Raw genomic sequence first — 18,992 nt, forward strand, 5'->3', positions numbered from 1 at the left:
CAATAGTTCAAAAATTAAATATTTATAATTTAGTGCTGAAAATAATCAATTTCTAAGGTACCAAAAATAACTAAATTCAACTAACAAATTATACATATGTGCATATAAATGTATATATGTATAAATGTTTGTTTGTGTATGCAAAAATAATTCTAGTAAATTTAGACTCTGGAAGTATTGAAAACAAGATACAAATGTTTAATATATTAAACTTCTTTAGTGGGAGCACCAGTAACAGGGGATGGAGGGGCAGCAGTAAGATTTAACTTATTCAAATGTTTATAATTAATGTGTGTTTTCAAGTTATCTCTTCTATAAAAGTCTTTAAAGCAAATGCCACAGCGATACTGTTTAATGCGATCACACTCGTATCGAACATGACGGTAAAGGTGATTTCGATTTCGATAGCTACGGGGGCACTTGGGGCACGGGAAACGTGGTTCAGTAGCAGTGGCAGTGCCATCAGAATTCTCAGGTGATGCGCTGGTTGTCAATGGCTGTTGGGTAGATGATGTAGACTGTCTAGGTGCTGTAGCTAGGGTCGAATGGAATGTTTCCGAAGTACTGGTCCAGTATTGTAGACGTGCTTTAGTCAATGGATCAAGCATCATCCTGTTATATTTGGTCGATGAAGCTATGACAAAAACAATTATCATATTAGATTAAAATGACTAATAAAATTACATTAGTTATACTATATTTATTCAGAAACCCTTCTCTCAAATGCATTATACACCAATAAGCCCCATGGGACTGTACACATAAGCAGGATTATAAATTTAACATTAATGAATAAATATTTTAAATAAGTACCCAATAAACCATTGTAAAAAATAAACCCAAAATTACGCAGAATATTCAGACTTACCCCAAGATAAAATATAGCTCTGCCACCAACCATTTCCCATGCATAAATTAGGAATGTTTAAAGCAAAACATAAAATAAAATGTTAGTTTAATTTTTAAGAGGTTATTAAAGTGATTGATGATATCTAATAATAATATTCTTAGATTTATCCATTGTACTTTGCTTTTAATAGATCTGAAACAGAAAACATTATATTTATATTAATACATTTATTGATATTCAAATATTGTGTTTTTTAATAGGTAGGTACATAAATCAAAAATATAAGTTATGTCAATGTATCAATCACTATACAACAAATTCTTAATTCAGATACATATTTATATAAAACAACTTTTTTCAATCCAAACTAAACTACACTTAAACTTTTCTAAGATGACATTTATCAAAAATTGTATACAATACTCTAATTGGTTAAAATATAATATCTAAAATACATTCTTATATAAAATTAAATAGTATGTGATCTTAAAACATTAGTAAGGCAACAGTTTCAATTACTCTGGCTATAAAAGCATAGCATTAATAAAATTACATAGAACATTCTCACAATATATAGTACCCTCATCAACTGCTTCTATATTTATATGTAATTATAATACTATAAGAAAGTTAATACCTTAAAACAATCCTATAACAGTTATATTGTAGATATAAGTCCAATCTAATATTAAAATGGGGGAAATGGTTCATTAGTTTAAAAAGTATTAAATACAAAATTATGAATAATTTGGAAGTAACAGGGATAAAAATATCTGTTAACATTTTGAACCACAATCTTAGTTGCAGTTACTAAGGCAGCAGTTTCAAACCTTTTATGTGCTTGACCTTAACATTTTAAATTTAACTTTTGGTAGCCCCCCAAAAAAATAATAATTGCAAGCACAACATTTTGTTGACATTAAATTAGTAAATATATATATATATATATATCCATCCAAAAATAACTAAATAAAATAAATTTAAACTAATAGTATAGGTATTTTATACCAAAACTATGAAAAGGACGCATCAAAAAGCTCAATGTGATATTTATATAACCTATTTAAAATTATTTTCTTCCTATATGATTTTATCATCAAAATATTTTGGGATTCTTTTTTCTTGCAAATTAAATGAAAATAATATAATAAGTAAGGCCTTGTACGATCCACCTTAAAAATCTCTGGCTCCCTAATCTGGGCCCCGACCAGAGGTTAGGAATCGCTATACTAAGCTTTACAATACTTTCTAAAAATACTTTAAGCTCATATAATTAGAAACATTTTTGGAAACACATTAAATTAATGTCCAAAATGCATAATTAAAAAGTAAGCAATAAGACCCTAAACAGAAAATTACTCAGCTGTCATTCTGATGTTAGAAAAACTCTATTCCATTTAATATTGTAACATTAATCCTGAGGTATGAAGTGTGAACTGCAAGTTATCTTAGAATAAAAATGTTAATAAATTTGTAAAATAAACACCAGAATGTTTAAAATAAACTTCAAAACTTGTAGTTTCACTTTTTTTCTTCTATTACAGTACATAACAAATCAAACAACTTCTTATATATCAACCTTGATACCTAATATTAATGGCAGCGGTATACAAAAACAAATTTAAAATTTAGAAAAATATATGTATAATAGTGCATAACATATTTTTGTCCCCTTAACGGTCTTCATTTTTACTATATTATTATTTTATCCAATTAGCTAAAGTGCATCTAGCACAGATTATAAATATTCTTTTGAATATCAAAAAAATTACATTATATACTATAAGAACATCATAGACTAATAAATTAAGTGGTACAAAGATAGGGACAAGGTGAGGTAAAACAATTACTTTTTATATTATTACTATTGTGCAATTTTTTAACAATTAGTCTCTATAGTTAATATAATATAAGTACATATATCTAATGAAATATAAGCTTGAACCTTGTTACTCATTTATTTTTAGAGAAATAAAGAAGTTGAGAGTATGACAGGATAGAATTGGAAATAGGAAAATATTTATTAGTTAGTAAAAAATATAAAATGAAATTGTTTTCATTAAATTTAAAGAATGTAAATTATAATCTTGTCACTAATTAAATAAATTGAAAAGTTAAATTAACTAATGTAGTCTGTTTACAAACATAAAATATCTGTTAGTTTAAAATTGAATTTTTTTATCAATAATGCAAACTTATTTAAGTTCTACATAATTTAACATACCTTCTAAATATAACAATAAACTAATAAATAATACAATTGAAAAGTCCAAAAAAAAAAAAAATAGTCAATTTAATAAATAGCCATGTCTGGTACCCGTGTGATTTTGAAGATTAGATTTTCTATGCGATTTATAAGGACAAAGAGGACATAAAAATGTAGGTTCTTTGCCACACTCAAGTCTGATATGAAGCCGATAACTGGTCTTTGAACCATACATTTTTCCACAAGCACATTTGTAAGGCTTAATTGTTTCTACAGGTTCAACAAAAAAAATATATATAATAAGTATAAATAATTAATAAATATTCAAGTCAACACATAAGTCTGTCTTATGATATTTAAATTTATTTGTAATGATCTGATCATGTTCTTTACATAAAATAAAAAATAGTATCTTATACTTATATATTTTTTAGAAATTATATACAGTGGAATCCTCTTAATTTGAACACATTGGGATGAAACTCATTTGCTCACAATAAAAAGTTGGTCATATAAACCGAAATTAGTTAGTTAGTATACCTACATTGGAAGTGGGACCAGACCATTTTGTCCATATGAAGCTTAAGCCCATAATATTAATTGGTGCCCACATTAGGTGGAATCCACTGTTCTAATATTTTAACATGATTTATTATTTTATAAGATTAAAAAAATTAAAAATTAAGATTCAGTAAGTGTTAATTAATACAATTTTATTTATATTTATCAATAAACTTCATAATCAAAAACATATATATTTCTTTTGAACAAGACAAAAAAATACAACATTTTACAGTTCTTAATAAATTTTTATTATACCTATTTTATAATACACATTTTATAATAATTAAAAACTTTCTTTTATTATTTATAAATACTCAGTAAAATATTTTATAATTTAAAAGTTACACAATTAATAATGTAATATGTAATACTTATTACGTATTATTAGCTCTATGAATATACTGAAATTTACAATTTTATGTAAAATTTGAGAACAATTTTTTAATAGATTTTTTAGAATAAGTATAAATAATATTAAGCAAATAAGATTTGTCTTGTTTTATACACAGTAATTCATTAAGCATAAATTATTGGCTTTATCATCACTTTCCATAAATGACAAAAATCATAACTATGCAAAAACAGTATTTTTCATTCAATAGATACACATATAATATAAATATACACACACACATACACATTTATACAGCATATATCCTATACTGATGTACTTTTTAATTTTTAATAATGAAATATACAGAATGTAACAGAAAGATATGAAAAATAAAATAACTTCTAATGTGTTCTATTCAATATTTTGTCCATATAAATAAACGCGTATATTACACATATTAATTACATGAAAAAATAAAAAATATTGATTAGATCACAAGTTATTTAATTTGTTATATCTTTCTGTTACATTCTATATATTAAATACTTTAAAATTTAAGAAATTAAAATTAAAACCATGCTAAGATTTGTGTATACATAATACACAACATGGTCTATTTAATTATTAATATTCCATTTATTCAACATTTCAATATTTCTTGGAAGCACAATTCATCATTTATTATTAGGAGATAACAATTAATAATAATTAGATATTTAAACATATGATTTCAAATACATATATTAAATATAATTGTAGTATATTACTATTGCAATATGTGTTAAATATACAATTATTGAAAAATAACAAAACATTTTATTGCTATTTTTTACTCTAATTGTATAGGTTGTTCAATTATATCTAATACTCGTAAAATTCAATAATTTACTCTTAAATAAATTACATTGAGGCATAAAAACAAAAATATAATAGGGTCTAATAAAAAATATTTCAGTGTAGCATTTTGTGTATATACATTTTTCTTTTTTTATTGCCGTTTGGTCAGTCCTATTTAAAAAAAAAAATACTAAGGAGACTAGTATTTAATAATTTAATAACAGAATGATTATAATCCAATGTATACCAAGATTACATTAGATATTATATACCTTTATAATAATATATATATAAGACGTTATAATTAATTAACTTAACAATGAAGCAACAAAATGATAAATATATAGACCAGTTTTAGAAAATACCATGTGTGTGATACAGGTACACAAATTGTAGCGCAAACACTTTGATAATAAATTTCGGTAAAATGCACATGCAAAACCACTATTAATCTTTTTTTATTTTATTAGGTAGTATAGTAAACATAGTATATGTTACCGTTGAAAAGGTTTATATCAATGGATACTCATATTTTTACTGGTAATTAAAATAACTCAACATAACAGTAAGAAAATGTGTATTCATAGAATTTAAACCATTTTAATGCCAATATCTTATGAACCTAGTAATTGATGATAATCAATTAAAAAAATTAACTTAATTTTTGACCCAATATTGTGATCATAGGTGTAATAATTATCAGGCAAACGATAAGATATACTGTGTTATCCTTAAGGTATACTTGTAATATTTTATTATACCGTATTTTGAACAAATATTGAAATTCTTAGGAAGTATTAGAGCAAAAGGATAAAAGATCTTCATGAATAAATAATTGAGTATAATTGCAATTGAAGCAAACAGTCTTATAGATAGAACTTTTATGGGTAATTGTAAAGTTTCTACACATTTTTAGTTATGCTGCAGCTAAAATTTAACTTAATTAAGCCTGTGGTCTTGATTATGACATTAGCATACTAATTATAACTCTAAATACTATAAAATAAAAATTTCTAATATTTTCACTTGTATTTGATAATGTATCTACAAACTTATACTAAAATATAATATATTTCTCTGATGAATAAAAATTTTTAGCCAGAAATTAATATTTTATTTAACTTACAATTACAAAAACTTAATAAAATAAAAGAACTATTAATTTTTAAACATATTATGTATGCATAAAAATACATTTTAGTAGTTTCTTTAAAATTAAACAATGGCATTTTTTGAAAATAATAAGTACTTTTATAAATTAGTTTATGTGTACAAAAATGTATATCAAAATATGTTGGTAAAAAAAATTCATCACTAGGATTTTTGTTGTCAAAAAAAAAAAAAATAGGATAAAAAATATTTGAAGTATACAAGTGATATTATTTAATAATATATATTCTTTACTTATAACTAAGTAAATGTATACTACGTTTCAGCAGGATGAGAATTTACTCAAAATGTTTCTATGCATAGAATTAAAACTATAATTGTTTCCTTTAAATAATGGATCCACATTATGTATCAATTTAATCGACGTGTTTCTATAAACAACCATATTATTTGATTATTATAATAAGAATATTTTTTTTTTTTTTTGACAATATTAGAATTGTATAATATATATGTCTATATACATACAATAAAATAAAGTCATTCAGTCTGAACTACACAACGATGTTTACAATAAGTATGTTTCTGTAAGGCTATTTTCTGGTATGCTTTGTATGGACAATGATCACATTTGAATTGTGGTTCTTTTCCACATTCTAATCGCATATGTAGACTTAGGCTTGTTTTAGACTTGTAATTTTTTCCACACGGGCACACCCATCGACCATCAACAAATTGAACATTATGCATTGATACAGAAGGCTTCCTGCCTCTGTGCGCCAAGAAGAAATGTGTACCTGGTGATAAACGTTAACTGTGGTTAACCTTTGTATTTGAGTAATTTACACATAGTAAGATGAATAAAAGCTAAGCAAATTACAAAAAAAAGAAGTTTGGGTTTTCAGTCCATTAGTTTCAAATTGTTAATGATATACCCTAATAAGTAAAAACATCTTCTTTGGACATTGCAAAAATGTAACTAATTACTTGATATAATTTAAATTTTAAAAACCTTTACAAGTTTATAAATGTGTCTATTTCATCTAATCCAAGTTTTGATCAAGCTCAATCAATATTTTTATTTTAACCTGATGTTATATACCATATAAAAAATAACATTTTTACTAAAAATTTTATAAATTTATTTCTCTCCATATATCTGTAAAATTTGTTTACAAAACAATGACATAAAAAAAACAAATTATCACAGAGGGAAAAGTACATTTGTTGCGTTACAAAAGGAACTTATAAATGACAATTGTGATATAGTGTACAAAATACATCGATGCAAAAAATTACTGTATTGTATTAACAAAAGTTTATCGCAACAATAAATTATTAAAAAAAAATACATAATACAAAATTTAATTTCAATTGAAAACAATTCATACGGAAATCATTAAAATAACTTTCATACAATAATTAAATAATTACATATGGTTTGTATTACTACTAAGCGAATAGAGGTTTACTATAATTTCAACTACAAATTTGATCATTAAAAATATAACTAGGGTTCAAAATATGTGAATTAATTTAAAATATACAAAGAAACTAACCGAATTGTAAAATGTGTATAATAGTAAACCAACTTAAGGAAATATTGAATGATTATAAAAGGAATGATGAATTTTAATAATTTATAGTAGTTTGGGGATAACAGCACAGAAAATTTTTGAAGCAGAAAGAACAACAATATAAATGTAGGTTTAAGTTGTCACTTGAACTTCTTATGCTGAATCAACCCTGATTTTGAAGCGTAATATGATGACAACCAATGCAACTGAAGGCTCCAACAGAAACTGGGAAAAAACATAAGGAAACATTAAAAGGAATAATATATCAGAAACAGAACTACAATGGATTTAACCAACAACAGGACAATTTGACAAAAAAAGGATATCCACATTTAAAAAAGACAATTAACATAATAAATAAGTAAAATGATATGGAATGAAATTATTTTAAGTTGAAAAAATCATTTTTGTTTACATAAATTATATTTGATTTAAAAATTTTAATTGATTCAATATATAGTATATACAGTTTTAATGATGATCTTCGATTTTGTATTTAAATATAAATATAATTTTAATGATTTAGAAGGTCATTAACATATTGAGGGTAAATTCTACTTAAGCGACAATTGTAAATTTTGATTTAAAAATAAAATGAACTTATGAATTTATTATAAAAAACATTACATAAAGATGTATAAACAAAATATTAGGATTGAGAATCAATTTTATAATTTGTCTTTTATCTAAAAAACATACATAAAATGTTAAATTGTTTTTACGTTTGAATAATTAATTTAAATCTATTATTCTCCATTCTAAGTTAAGATAGACAAAATATAAGTGGTAGCAAAATGTGTTGTAGTTTTTATCCACGCCTAAAATATTTAACAATACATAGTTGAAATACTTAAAAAAAATAAAATAGAGCTTAGAAAAATAATACTTTAAAAAAATCTTGTTATCCCATCAAGGTGAAGAAATGTTTTAATTCAACCTTGTTCAATTTCTATAATAAAATGTACAGTTTATAACAGTTGTCAACAGTTTTTAATTCTTTAAAATTTTATTTTAAATAAAAATTTATTGATTATAAATCAATTACTAATTGTTGATTAACTAAGGATAAAAATAGTATTTAATGTTTTAATGGATGGAAAAGTTAGCGAATCGAACTGAAAACATTAAATATCCTCCTATTTGATTTGTAAGTTATCAAAAACTGTTCACACAAAACATACTTCAAATAAATTATCAAGATACATACCATTATTTAGAAAATTAAGTAATATAATTTAAAAAAGCATTAAAAACTTTTGTATTTTGTTTCATAATTTTGTGAAACTAATTATGAGCTTAACTGAAAAACATAACAGAGTATCTAATCATACTTACATTAATTAATAATTATTATTTTTAAATGATAATAAACAATCAGTAATTAATGTTAATACATAATTAAATATGATATTCAACTCAGTCTGAAAAACTGAATAAAGCAATTTCATAGATTATATATATATAAAGATTGTAAACAAAGTATATATTTATTACCTGTTTATATGAAATTTAGTTGTTTCATTGCTTGTGCTGAAGCCTGAAATACTAAGGAATATCCAGAATGGATTAAATTATATATACATATTGTATAATATGTAAAATTTAATTAACACATTATTATATCTAAAATTATCATTCATTAAAATATACACAATTATAGTTATTTGTTAACAATACTCACTTTACTTAAGTTTAAGTATTTTTTGTAAAGATATACACTTGACTCCATAAAATGTACTGTTAAAGATGAAATGTAATAGGACAACAAATAATCATTAGATTACAATACCATATACACACATAGTTTTGAATTATAAAATTTATCTTAAAAGTTAAATTACCTTGGTTACCAATACTTACCTTACACACTAGACAATTTTGATGCAAATTACAAACAATTATATTGTAATAAACACAAAATTATACATAAAATAATGATTAAAAAAGGTTTAAGACACTGCAATTTTGTTGAACTTCAATATTTTTTCTTATTCACAACACTTTACATAGTTTAAATTAAAAAACAAATCACATAACATAAATGTAATAAACTCAACTGATAAATGTACACATTGACATGAGAACAAGTAAATATACTTATTTTTGATAATATCCCAATGGTTTAATTTAATTTTAACTTAATTCAGTGAAAGAAAAACTAGAGAATCATTTCATCAATACATTTGGATACACCAAGTGATGCATATTTAAATACATATTTTAGTGTTTTTAGTTCATAGCTAAATAATGCAATTAATTTAAAATTAATTAAGCTCTAATGGTCTATAAATATAATAATATAATTATTATTTGTGTATAGATACTCATACATTTTCCATAAAATCAAAATAATATATTTAAAAAATTATTATATTCAAAAAAATTATTTTTTTAAAAAACAACAAAACATCAGCTCAGTAAGTGTACATAAATAGTAAGGAAACAACATAATTAAGTTTTCTCGAGACATGCTAGATATGTATGAATTTATCATCAATTATATAACAGTAGAATATAGAAGTTAGACAAATAAAGTAATAATTGAGTAGAACTTCCTAAAAATATCATAATTTTGATAACATCTTAATCTTATTGTTGAAATAAAAAATTTTAAAAACAATAGGTACCTACTTTCTTTTAATAAGAAAATTTATTTTTTATTTTATGTTCTCTAAACTATAATTCGTATTTTTTATTTAATTGGGCATCAAATGTAATTTGAAATAAAAATTATTAGGTACCTACTAACAAAGTTTAATGTATTGACAAGACAATTGAATGTAATGTGTAAGCAAGGAAGATTACATATTCCATTCAAAATTGCCTTGTTCTGATGTTAATGCATTTATCATAATATCTTATCATAGTTTAAATTATTGAAATTATTATTTTCATATAATATTAAATTAACCCTCACATAGAAAAACCTTTTTAATTTAATAATGCTTCATTCACAAAGAAATATTACTCAAAAAATACTTTTTAAATGTATTATTTAAAATACACAAATTAATAATAAATATATTAAATAGATACTTGTTTTAACATTAAAATCCAAATGTACAGATGAATATTTTTTGTCTCCTTTACCAAACCTTTAGTAGATTTTGCATCTTGATTTACAGCCAGCTACAACTGAAAGCGTATAAAAGCAAAAAAAAATCCTATACATAACTCTTACTTGGTAAATCAAAAACTGACAAATAAGATGCACCAATAACATTACATCTTACACTTCAATAGATATCAATGTACCTACCAACCATTTAAAATATTTAGTATAATTAATTATACTTAACATATTAAGCAAAGCAAGACTTACCAATATTTCTTCATAATTTTCAAAGGGACAAAAAATAAAGGATTCTCTGATTTTTATCTTAAAACTAAATATTTATTCAATGTTATGTGTTGTTTGAACACTGTAGTGCACTATATAAATATAATTGTATTCAATTAAATATAGTAAAATAGAAATTTTTATAAAAATCTTAACTACAAATGAACTACAATAGAATAAACATTATGTTTACTACCTAATTTAATTTAAAATATTTAATAAAAATAACCTAATTAAAATCCCCAATACTTAACACAAAATCATGAATTTTAACAGCCAGGTTTAAAATCATACAATGGGTACATTAACAAGATTTATAACAATAAATTAGCTATTCAAAATGGATATTGGGATTAGGTACTTGATCATTTTCCTATTTTCCTAAATAACCAGTTAAGTAACCTTAACTATCAGTAGCATATTTAATACGGGGGAAATAAATTTCAAAAATATTTATATTGAACCACTGGCACTTTTTTTTAGAACTATAATCAACATTCATCCACTTACCTCATATGTTACCAAATTTGGACTTACGACTAATTAGACGCCAAATCTGAAACAAAATAATATTAACTTTATAAATAACAATATTATAGAATTTCTGCCTCAAATAGTATAACTAACTAGGCTCTAGCTTAATTTTAAATTATTATGATAATCGCAGGCGCGGATCCAGCCCGAGATTAGGGGGGGGGCGAATATTTTACATACAAAATAAAATATCTAATAAAATATAATATGTGGCCAAGCGCACATATTTGTGTTCAAAAATAACTTACACGAAACAGTTATGGTTAATACAACTTTATAATCAATTGATAAATTCCAAATAACGATTACTTGTTAAAAATGAACGAAAATAAAATCCGAATCCACCGTTGAAAAGAAGACGTTTCACTGAATAACCACGTATATAAACGGAAGAATTGATCTGATAACCGAGTAAATTATAAGGCCAAAAATAAGCCTATACAAATTGACAATTGTCTACTACCCGTCGACTGCGGCACTCAACGTATTAAAATTAGTTTTAAATCTTTTTACTGGGCATTTTTCCTAAACAAAACACAGTTTACGGGGGGGGCGGCCGCCCCCTCCGCCCCCTACTGAATCCGCGCCTGTGATAATGCTTAAATGTATGTAATAAATAGAAAATAATTTTGAAAAATAGTGATGCACATAAGGGTAGACATAAAGAATAATAACTCATTTTTAGTAGGGAGTGAAATTACCTGAGTAAGCATCAATTTTAATTTTAGAAAAACTGTTTTCGTTTATTTTTCAATGTTTAAATTGGTATTTTTTCATTGAACATTGTGATCAAACACTAAATAACATGAATAATAAAATTGTGAACAAATAAACTTTTAATCACGGCCTGATGTGGCTTGGCGGTTGGCCTGTCATTAACGAGATCTGAGGTAAAGCATCAGCCTGCGTCACTAATTCCTGAATGGATGACCTCCCGTGTTTTTAGTGACTATAGACTAAAATCCAAAAAAACTGTTTTACTATTTACAAATAAGGAAATTATAAATTTAATAATAATTTTGAGGGAAAATCAAAAGGGTTGTCACCAATATGCACCAAAAAAGTAAGTTTGAATTTTAACAAAACTTGTTAACAAGCCACATAGGTACATCACATGATCTAGATATTAGGTACAATTTATCTTCATTTTATTATTTCACAACATTCAATATAAGTATTAAATATAACATTTGAGAGACAATGGAGTAAAAATATTGATGAAAAAAAATGAAAATTCATAAATTCAAAAGTGCCTATAAATTCTGCTAATTATATAGATACCTATATATTCTTTTTAAACCCTCCTCATTTTATATAAAATAAGATATTATTATTAAAAAAAAAAAAAGGACAGTAGATTAGCTGAATTAAAATCTCAATTTAAGTATATTCGGATAATCAGACAAAATGAACAATTCCGGAAAAAAAAATATTTTAATACACTTATTAGTTAATTCTGAAATTCAATTTATTGATTTTAGAGCATATTATTTCAAACCTCAGTAAGGAATATAATTTAAACATTAATACTACTATTCAAGAATAAATAAGCCACTCACAATTATCAAAGTCAATAACTACCTAATAGCTAATAAAACAGTTGAAGAATTCAAATAAAATCACAAATTACAATACCTAGGCAAGTACCTACTTAATATCGAAAACAAAAAATAAGTCAAAGAAAGTTGATACCGAGGATGATACAATCATAGGCAAAACTATGGATCAGGCAAGTCAGGCCATTGCCTGACTTAATACTGACTGAATAACATAATGACTTAATAGAATTTAAAATTAAGAACTTATTTTGTGATTATAATTTATTTTCATATTTATCATTTGGCCTGATAAAATGTTCTAATTTTGCTCATGGACATATACAATTAACCATAATAGCTTCAAATGTAATAACAGTATACAATTTATCAATTCAATCTAAACCACTTATCTATTGGTATTGATAAGATATGGTATATGTAAACAAAAAATGCCACACAAACATGTCTTGTGATTTTTTCATATTGGTAAATTCTTATAACATTTTTCTGTCAAAGACCAGAGTAACAATTCAAAAATAATCTGTATTCGTAAGTAAATAAGGACCGTTATAGATTAGGTACCTATAGTAAGTACATAATAAATTATGAAAAATACCTTGAAAAATTATAATTAACAAAAACATTTTAAATATTAGCTACCTACAGCTAAATTAAAAATGAAATATAAAAAGATAACACATGAAGTAGTCCAACTTCAATTTTAACGTTGTACTAATGATAATAGATACACCAACTTTAGTTCATTATTCTGACTAATAAGAAGATTAAAAGAAGGATTAGGACTGATAAGGATCAAATAATAGGAAAAAACCACATTATTTCATATTTTAAATTCAATAAGTTTTGTTATTGCGATACAAGAAATCAATGACTTTTTCAAAATTTGAGTAGATAGATCAATAGGAACTTATCTGGGAGTTTATAACAAAAGGTGTCTAAGATAACTTTCAGATAATGTATTACGTTCATACATTGATAAGGAACATTGCTGGATTAATTAAGAAAAGTTTTCAATGTTAACAAAGAACTGTAGAGTTCACAAGAATCTAAATCAATCTGACAAAGAGCAATCACAGGGAAAAGAGTAGATAATGACGGTAACCCGACAAAGAGACATAGCGGTCTGTACTTTGTGTCAATTAATAACAAAAACAACATATAACATAAATGCAAAAAAAATTTTTAAAAACCTCGAAAGTTGGGAAAACTTATGGTTTTCAAGCGTGTCTGTGTGTGTGTGTGTGTGTGTGTGTGTGTGCCAATATTCATAATATTATGAATACCTAAAGAATGAAAACCTAAAGGTTTACATGAACCTTAGCTCAATAACCGTCTTGTAATTGACGGTGAGCAGTGGGGCAGACAAGAATAAGTCGAAATGGATACTCTAGCCTCTTCGGTTTTAAGAGGAACAAGTTGGTGTTGACGAGCGTCCGGAGACTGCAATGCTACTCACCGGACAGTAACGTTGAAGCCAAAGCCATTTATACGGCGTCCACATTTTCATTCGGTGGGTGCCGGCAAGTCGACGGTACGAACCCTCGATGTCCACCAGACCCTCCGGCGGCCAACGAACTCCGCCGGTGGTCACAGTGGCCGGACGGCAGACGACGCGAACGGCCAAACGCGACGGGCGCGCGCACTCCCCGCGATCGGTTTGCCGAGTCCATGACAACGAAGCGATTACGGAAAACCTCAGACGGCCGCACTCGAAATTCAGACAGCGAAACCCGAAGAACTCGGTAGACGATGGATAATGGGTAACGGAACTTGCGAAACGGGCCAGGGGCCAGGGGGACACGGACGACCCGTCGACGCGAAACGGAACACGGCGGACTTACCGCCACTACGGCCACCTACGGCTGGAGGGGGGATGATGTTGTCCCACACATCGCTGAAGGGACGCGTGGGGGGGTCGTATCACAGGTAGGGCCGTGGAAGAGAAAACAACCACCGCTCGTACAGTCCAAAAGCCACCGAAGTGCACAGCACCCGGGTAGTGGAGAAGAAAATGTTAGTAAGCAGTAAACACTTTACAATGCCGACCACGACTGCAGCAGGCAACAGCGTTGAGCAACGCACCAGTGTGGTGCAGTTGCGGTCTCGCAATCGTTGCTTATCCGGTTGATTGTCGGCGTTTTCGTCTACGCTTTTATTACAGCGACCGTTCCGCGCAACGTTCACCACCGTCAACGGTACCAGGAGACCGGCGAACAGTGTGACCAACAGGCAACAGTCGTAGTCCGTCGGCCAAGGGGTCAAGGTCTTGGCAACATCGCTCCAAGAATAAACATTTTTTTAATCACATTGACGGTCGTGCCTTACAAACCGCGGATTATCGTACTCGTCGCATACTCAAGTAAAATATGACAGCGATACAATAAATCTTACGGTCAATCTACAACCGTCCTTCCCGTCGCACAACAATATCATGTGAATAATTAATCATATCATGTAAATCATTGTGTTTATTATTATTAGGTATTTTAAATGACTTAAGTTATACTTCTTATACCATAATAGTATAATGCATGAACATATTTTCATGATATCATAATAATTTTAATTTGTAACTCATACGGAAACACGGAAAGAACAGCAACTCCACATTCAACAATATTATTATTACATCGTAAACATCTAGAAATAGCTATAAATGTATAGTACAAAATTATTGTATGATGACATAATAAGAAAGTATTAAGGTAAAGTTGTTTTTTGGAAGTTAGACAATTTATCGTTAAGCGGAATTTTGAAAATCAAATGAGAACCACTACTTTCTATTTGTGCATCACCATGTTTAAGTCTCAAACTCTCAAACCATTTCCCCATTAATCTTGGTAGACTAAAAACATCTGTAGGTATATGAAATTTTTTTTTAATACCAAGTTAGTAACTTAGGTAGCACCCATATCAGTAAATGTATAATACATTAATACATGTTAATGTACTGTTTTTAGATGCTATTTATAACTCACAGAACTTGAATATATTATAAGCACTGAATAATATACACATTATAGACTACTATAAATTGTCACTAATGAGTAATGACTATATTATGCAAAATCGGAAAAACATTTATTTTATAGCCTTTTTTATTTGGTGAACAAAATACAAGTACTATAACATATTTTATTTACAGACTTATTGTTATACCTATACAACTTTAAAAACATAAGGCTCAATATTGAAACCATTGTTACTAGCAGTAGTAGTTATGTTAGAGTGAAAACAGTGGCCAAATGAATCAATTTACTAATAAAAATAATTTTAGATTTAGGAATTTTTTTTTTTTTGATTTAGTATAATAATGTGTTAAATTATTACGAGTTACATACTTAGATAGGTACTTACACAAGGTCATTGACACGAAAAAACCTCCCATGCGCAAAAACACGAGTTTTCATAAGACGAGAAAAACGTTTTAAAAAAAAAAATCACATCAGTTATTTTATAAATGATTTATGGTTAGTTATACATAGGAGAATTTTTCCACGATTGAGTTACCACATAGGAGGTATTTCATAAACAATCAATTTATTGTAGGCAACTCTGGGTAACCCATAGGAAAATTATTTATTACTTTAAAGTAGAAATAGTAGAATTTACAATGCAGATAGCAAATGAGAGATCTTATCAATAAATTGCTTATTTTTATCTGAATCAAAGGATATCAAATCCTCAAAATCATACACATTTGGCACATGGGAGGTTTTTCGTATCAACGATGATATTACTAGTTACGGTATTAAGTACTTAATTCATTTATTATTAGCTTTGTCTAAAATCTTAGAATACGTATACATTATTGTTCAATAGTTACTAATTATAGTATATTATAAACGACAGTTAAAATGAATTACTGATATTGTGATATACTGATATGAAAGTTTCACGATTGCATCCTGAAATGACCCTTATTTTATTATTATTGTCCCAAGCGAGTCCAGAAAATACCGAGTCCATATAGTGCGTCCTAAGAATTTTTCTTTCTTAATCATAATTATGACGTAGCCCGACTGCGTCCGAGTTCGTTGAAGTTACCATTTATGCACTATGCACGAGAAAGTGAATTAGTTTACTCTCGAAAAATATTTGGTTATTATTTTATTATTTAGGCTTAAGTACCATTGGCCATTTTTCACATTTTAAATTTGGTTAGGTGTACTAATTTGTATAATATTTTTTTTTTTTTTGATACGTTTAATCCAAATGAAGCATTTTTTTTTCTTATTAAAAATATTTGTAACTATACTTGTCTATTAAGACACTACTTTGAGCAATAATGAATAAATTCACTATACTCGTACAGTCGCACATATTGACTGTAACTTGTAAGTTGTAAGACATAGTCGTAGTCATGATCAGTTATTATCGAAGTTAAAATAAAATTTGATATCCCAACCATGGCCACAGTCGTTGTTACAAAAATTACGTATATTGAACATAATTGTACATTTGTGCTATAATAGTCTATCGTTTATTCTTGTTCTTAAAAGTTTTGGCTGCACACCGAGGACGCACTCGGCTATTTGATATAATTTGTCGATAAGATTACTGACACACTCAGGCTATGAAAAACGTAAAAATTAAAAACGGGACTCACTCGAAATATCCCCAAAAATTGTATACTTACAATCAAAACCTAATAAACTACAAAAAATAGCTTTTTAATTTTTATAGACTAAAAGTTTTTATACTTCAGAAGTTAAAAATATATTTTCATCAATGTCTAAAGCGATAATGTAATTTGAAAAAAAGTTAACTAATTTTAGTAGATTCTTATATTTTATACATTGCACATTTATACCACACACATATTAATATCTTTATATAGGTAATTGTATGCCTATGATTAACATGAATATGTACAGATATGTACAATACAAACGATTTTTAAGGGGTTTAATATAGGCAATTATTATAAAAGATTTATGTATAAATGAAAATTCAATCTTTCAAATTTCAAGCCTTAAAGGTTACTTAATTAATAATGTATACCCAGGTAGTTCATACTTTGTTGAGAGGGTAGTGGTATACATAAAAATATCACATATCTTCATTTTCATTCTGTATACCTATGTGGCTATGTATAATATGATAATAATTATATACCTAACCTACCTACACACGGTCACCCTAAAATAATGTAATATAATATCCATACTAATCAATATTCAATGGTATTAGGCACCTATAAAGGAACAATAATTAATAATAAATTATAATATTTATAGAAACATATGAAGATGAAATATTCATATACAAACCAAAATAATAACAATATATTTAAAAGGTTTAAACAAATCGAAAGGAAATTTTGTTGTATCTGTATTATTATTTAATACTCCGCAACATCTATGCAGGTATATACCAGTGTTTCTAAATGTGGGTGGTACCGGCCCTTAGGCGGCACTTCAGCCCTTCATGATAGTGGTATGTTTGAAGGACCATTGGAAGGGCGGTGAGCTCTGAAATGTGGAATAATGGAAAAGATGTAAAACACCAGTGTCCAGGGATACGTATTTTCATTATATTATTAAACATTAAGAATTGTTATTTTAATTTAAAAGTTTATTTATATAGTTGTATAGACGTTATAGTACCAATATTATAATAGGTTGATAGCCTGCTCAGCTCCATCTCACCCGTCTCATGGAATTTTAGCACTTTGGGTGTACTCACGTTGAACCATGGTAAAATAATCTTAGGAACATGTTTGTTTACTTTACCACGCCCCCTCAGGAAATTGAAAAAAGTTTTTGGAACTTGAAATTAACGTATTTCACCAAGGTAAGAACAATGGTGCAATAATAAATTGTCACTCGTACTCCGTTTCGAAGTTATGGCCATTTTAATTTTATCATATATTGTATTATAATCACGTCTAGTCGGTGTAACATGGCACGTGCAGATAGATAAGTGATTACACATAATAGTGTAATATAATTTTTATGTTTTTTTGTATCAACAGTGGAGCCGAGTACATATGCCACCAAGTGGACGGACTACTCTATTTCTTTTATTGGTAAATAGATGAATGGGTGGGTAGGCTATGGGTTACGTCTTAAAGTGTTA

At 27.0% G+C, this 18,992-nt stretch overlaps 1 protein-coding gene and 1 long non-coding RNA gene across 5 annotated transcripts in view; both read right to left on the reverse strand.

The window, feature by feature from the left end:
- The window catches only part of LOC111029248 (longitudinals lacking protein-like), a 59,309-nt gene that overhangs the window by 3,468 nt on the left and 36,849 nt on the right, over window positions 1-18,992 (reverse strand). The window contains exon 5 of one of the 4 annotated variants that reach the window (XM_022308202.1): window positions 41-634. The exons of 1 other annotated variant lie outside the window; for it this stretch is intronic. In XM_022308202.1, coding sequence (XP_022163894.1) covers window positions 207-634 — 428 coding nt within the window. In that variant the 3' untranslated portion in view covers window positions 41-206. Of the gene's footprint in view, window positions 1-40; window positions 635-2,984; window positions 3,327-6,426; window positions 6,699-18,992 lie in introns of those variants that run through there. 2 more of the 4 variants (XM_022308206.1, XM_022308203.1) reach the window with 2 other exon arrangements.
- LOC111029256 lies at window positions 10,593-14,974 on the reverse strand. Its single transcript, XR_002603991.1, has 2 exons — window positions 14,368-14,974; window positions 10,593-11,374 (listed from the first exon to the last, which is right to left on the reverse strand). It is a non-coding gene; the product is annotated as an uncharacterized LOC111029256 (long non-coding RNA).

The sequence above is a fragment of the Myzus persicae genome, unplaced genomic scaffold (genome assembly GCF_001856785.1).
Source record: "Myzus persicae strain clone G006 unplaced genomic scaffold, MPER_G0061.0, whole genome shotgun sequence".
Lineage (NCBI taxonomy): Eukaryota > Metazoa > Arthropoda > Insecta > Hemiptera > Aphididae > Myzus > Myzus persicae.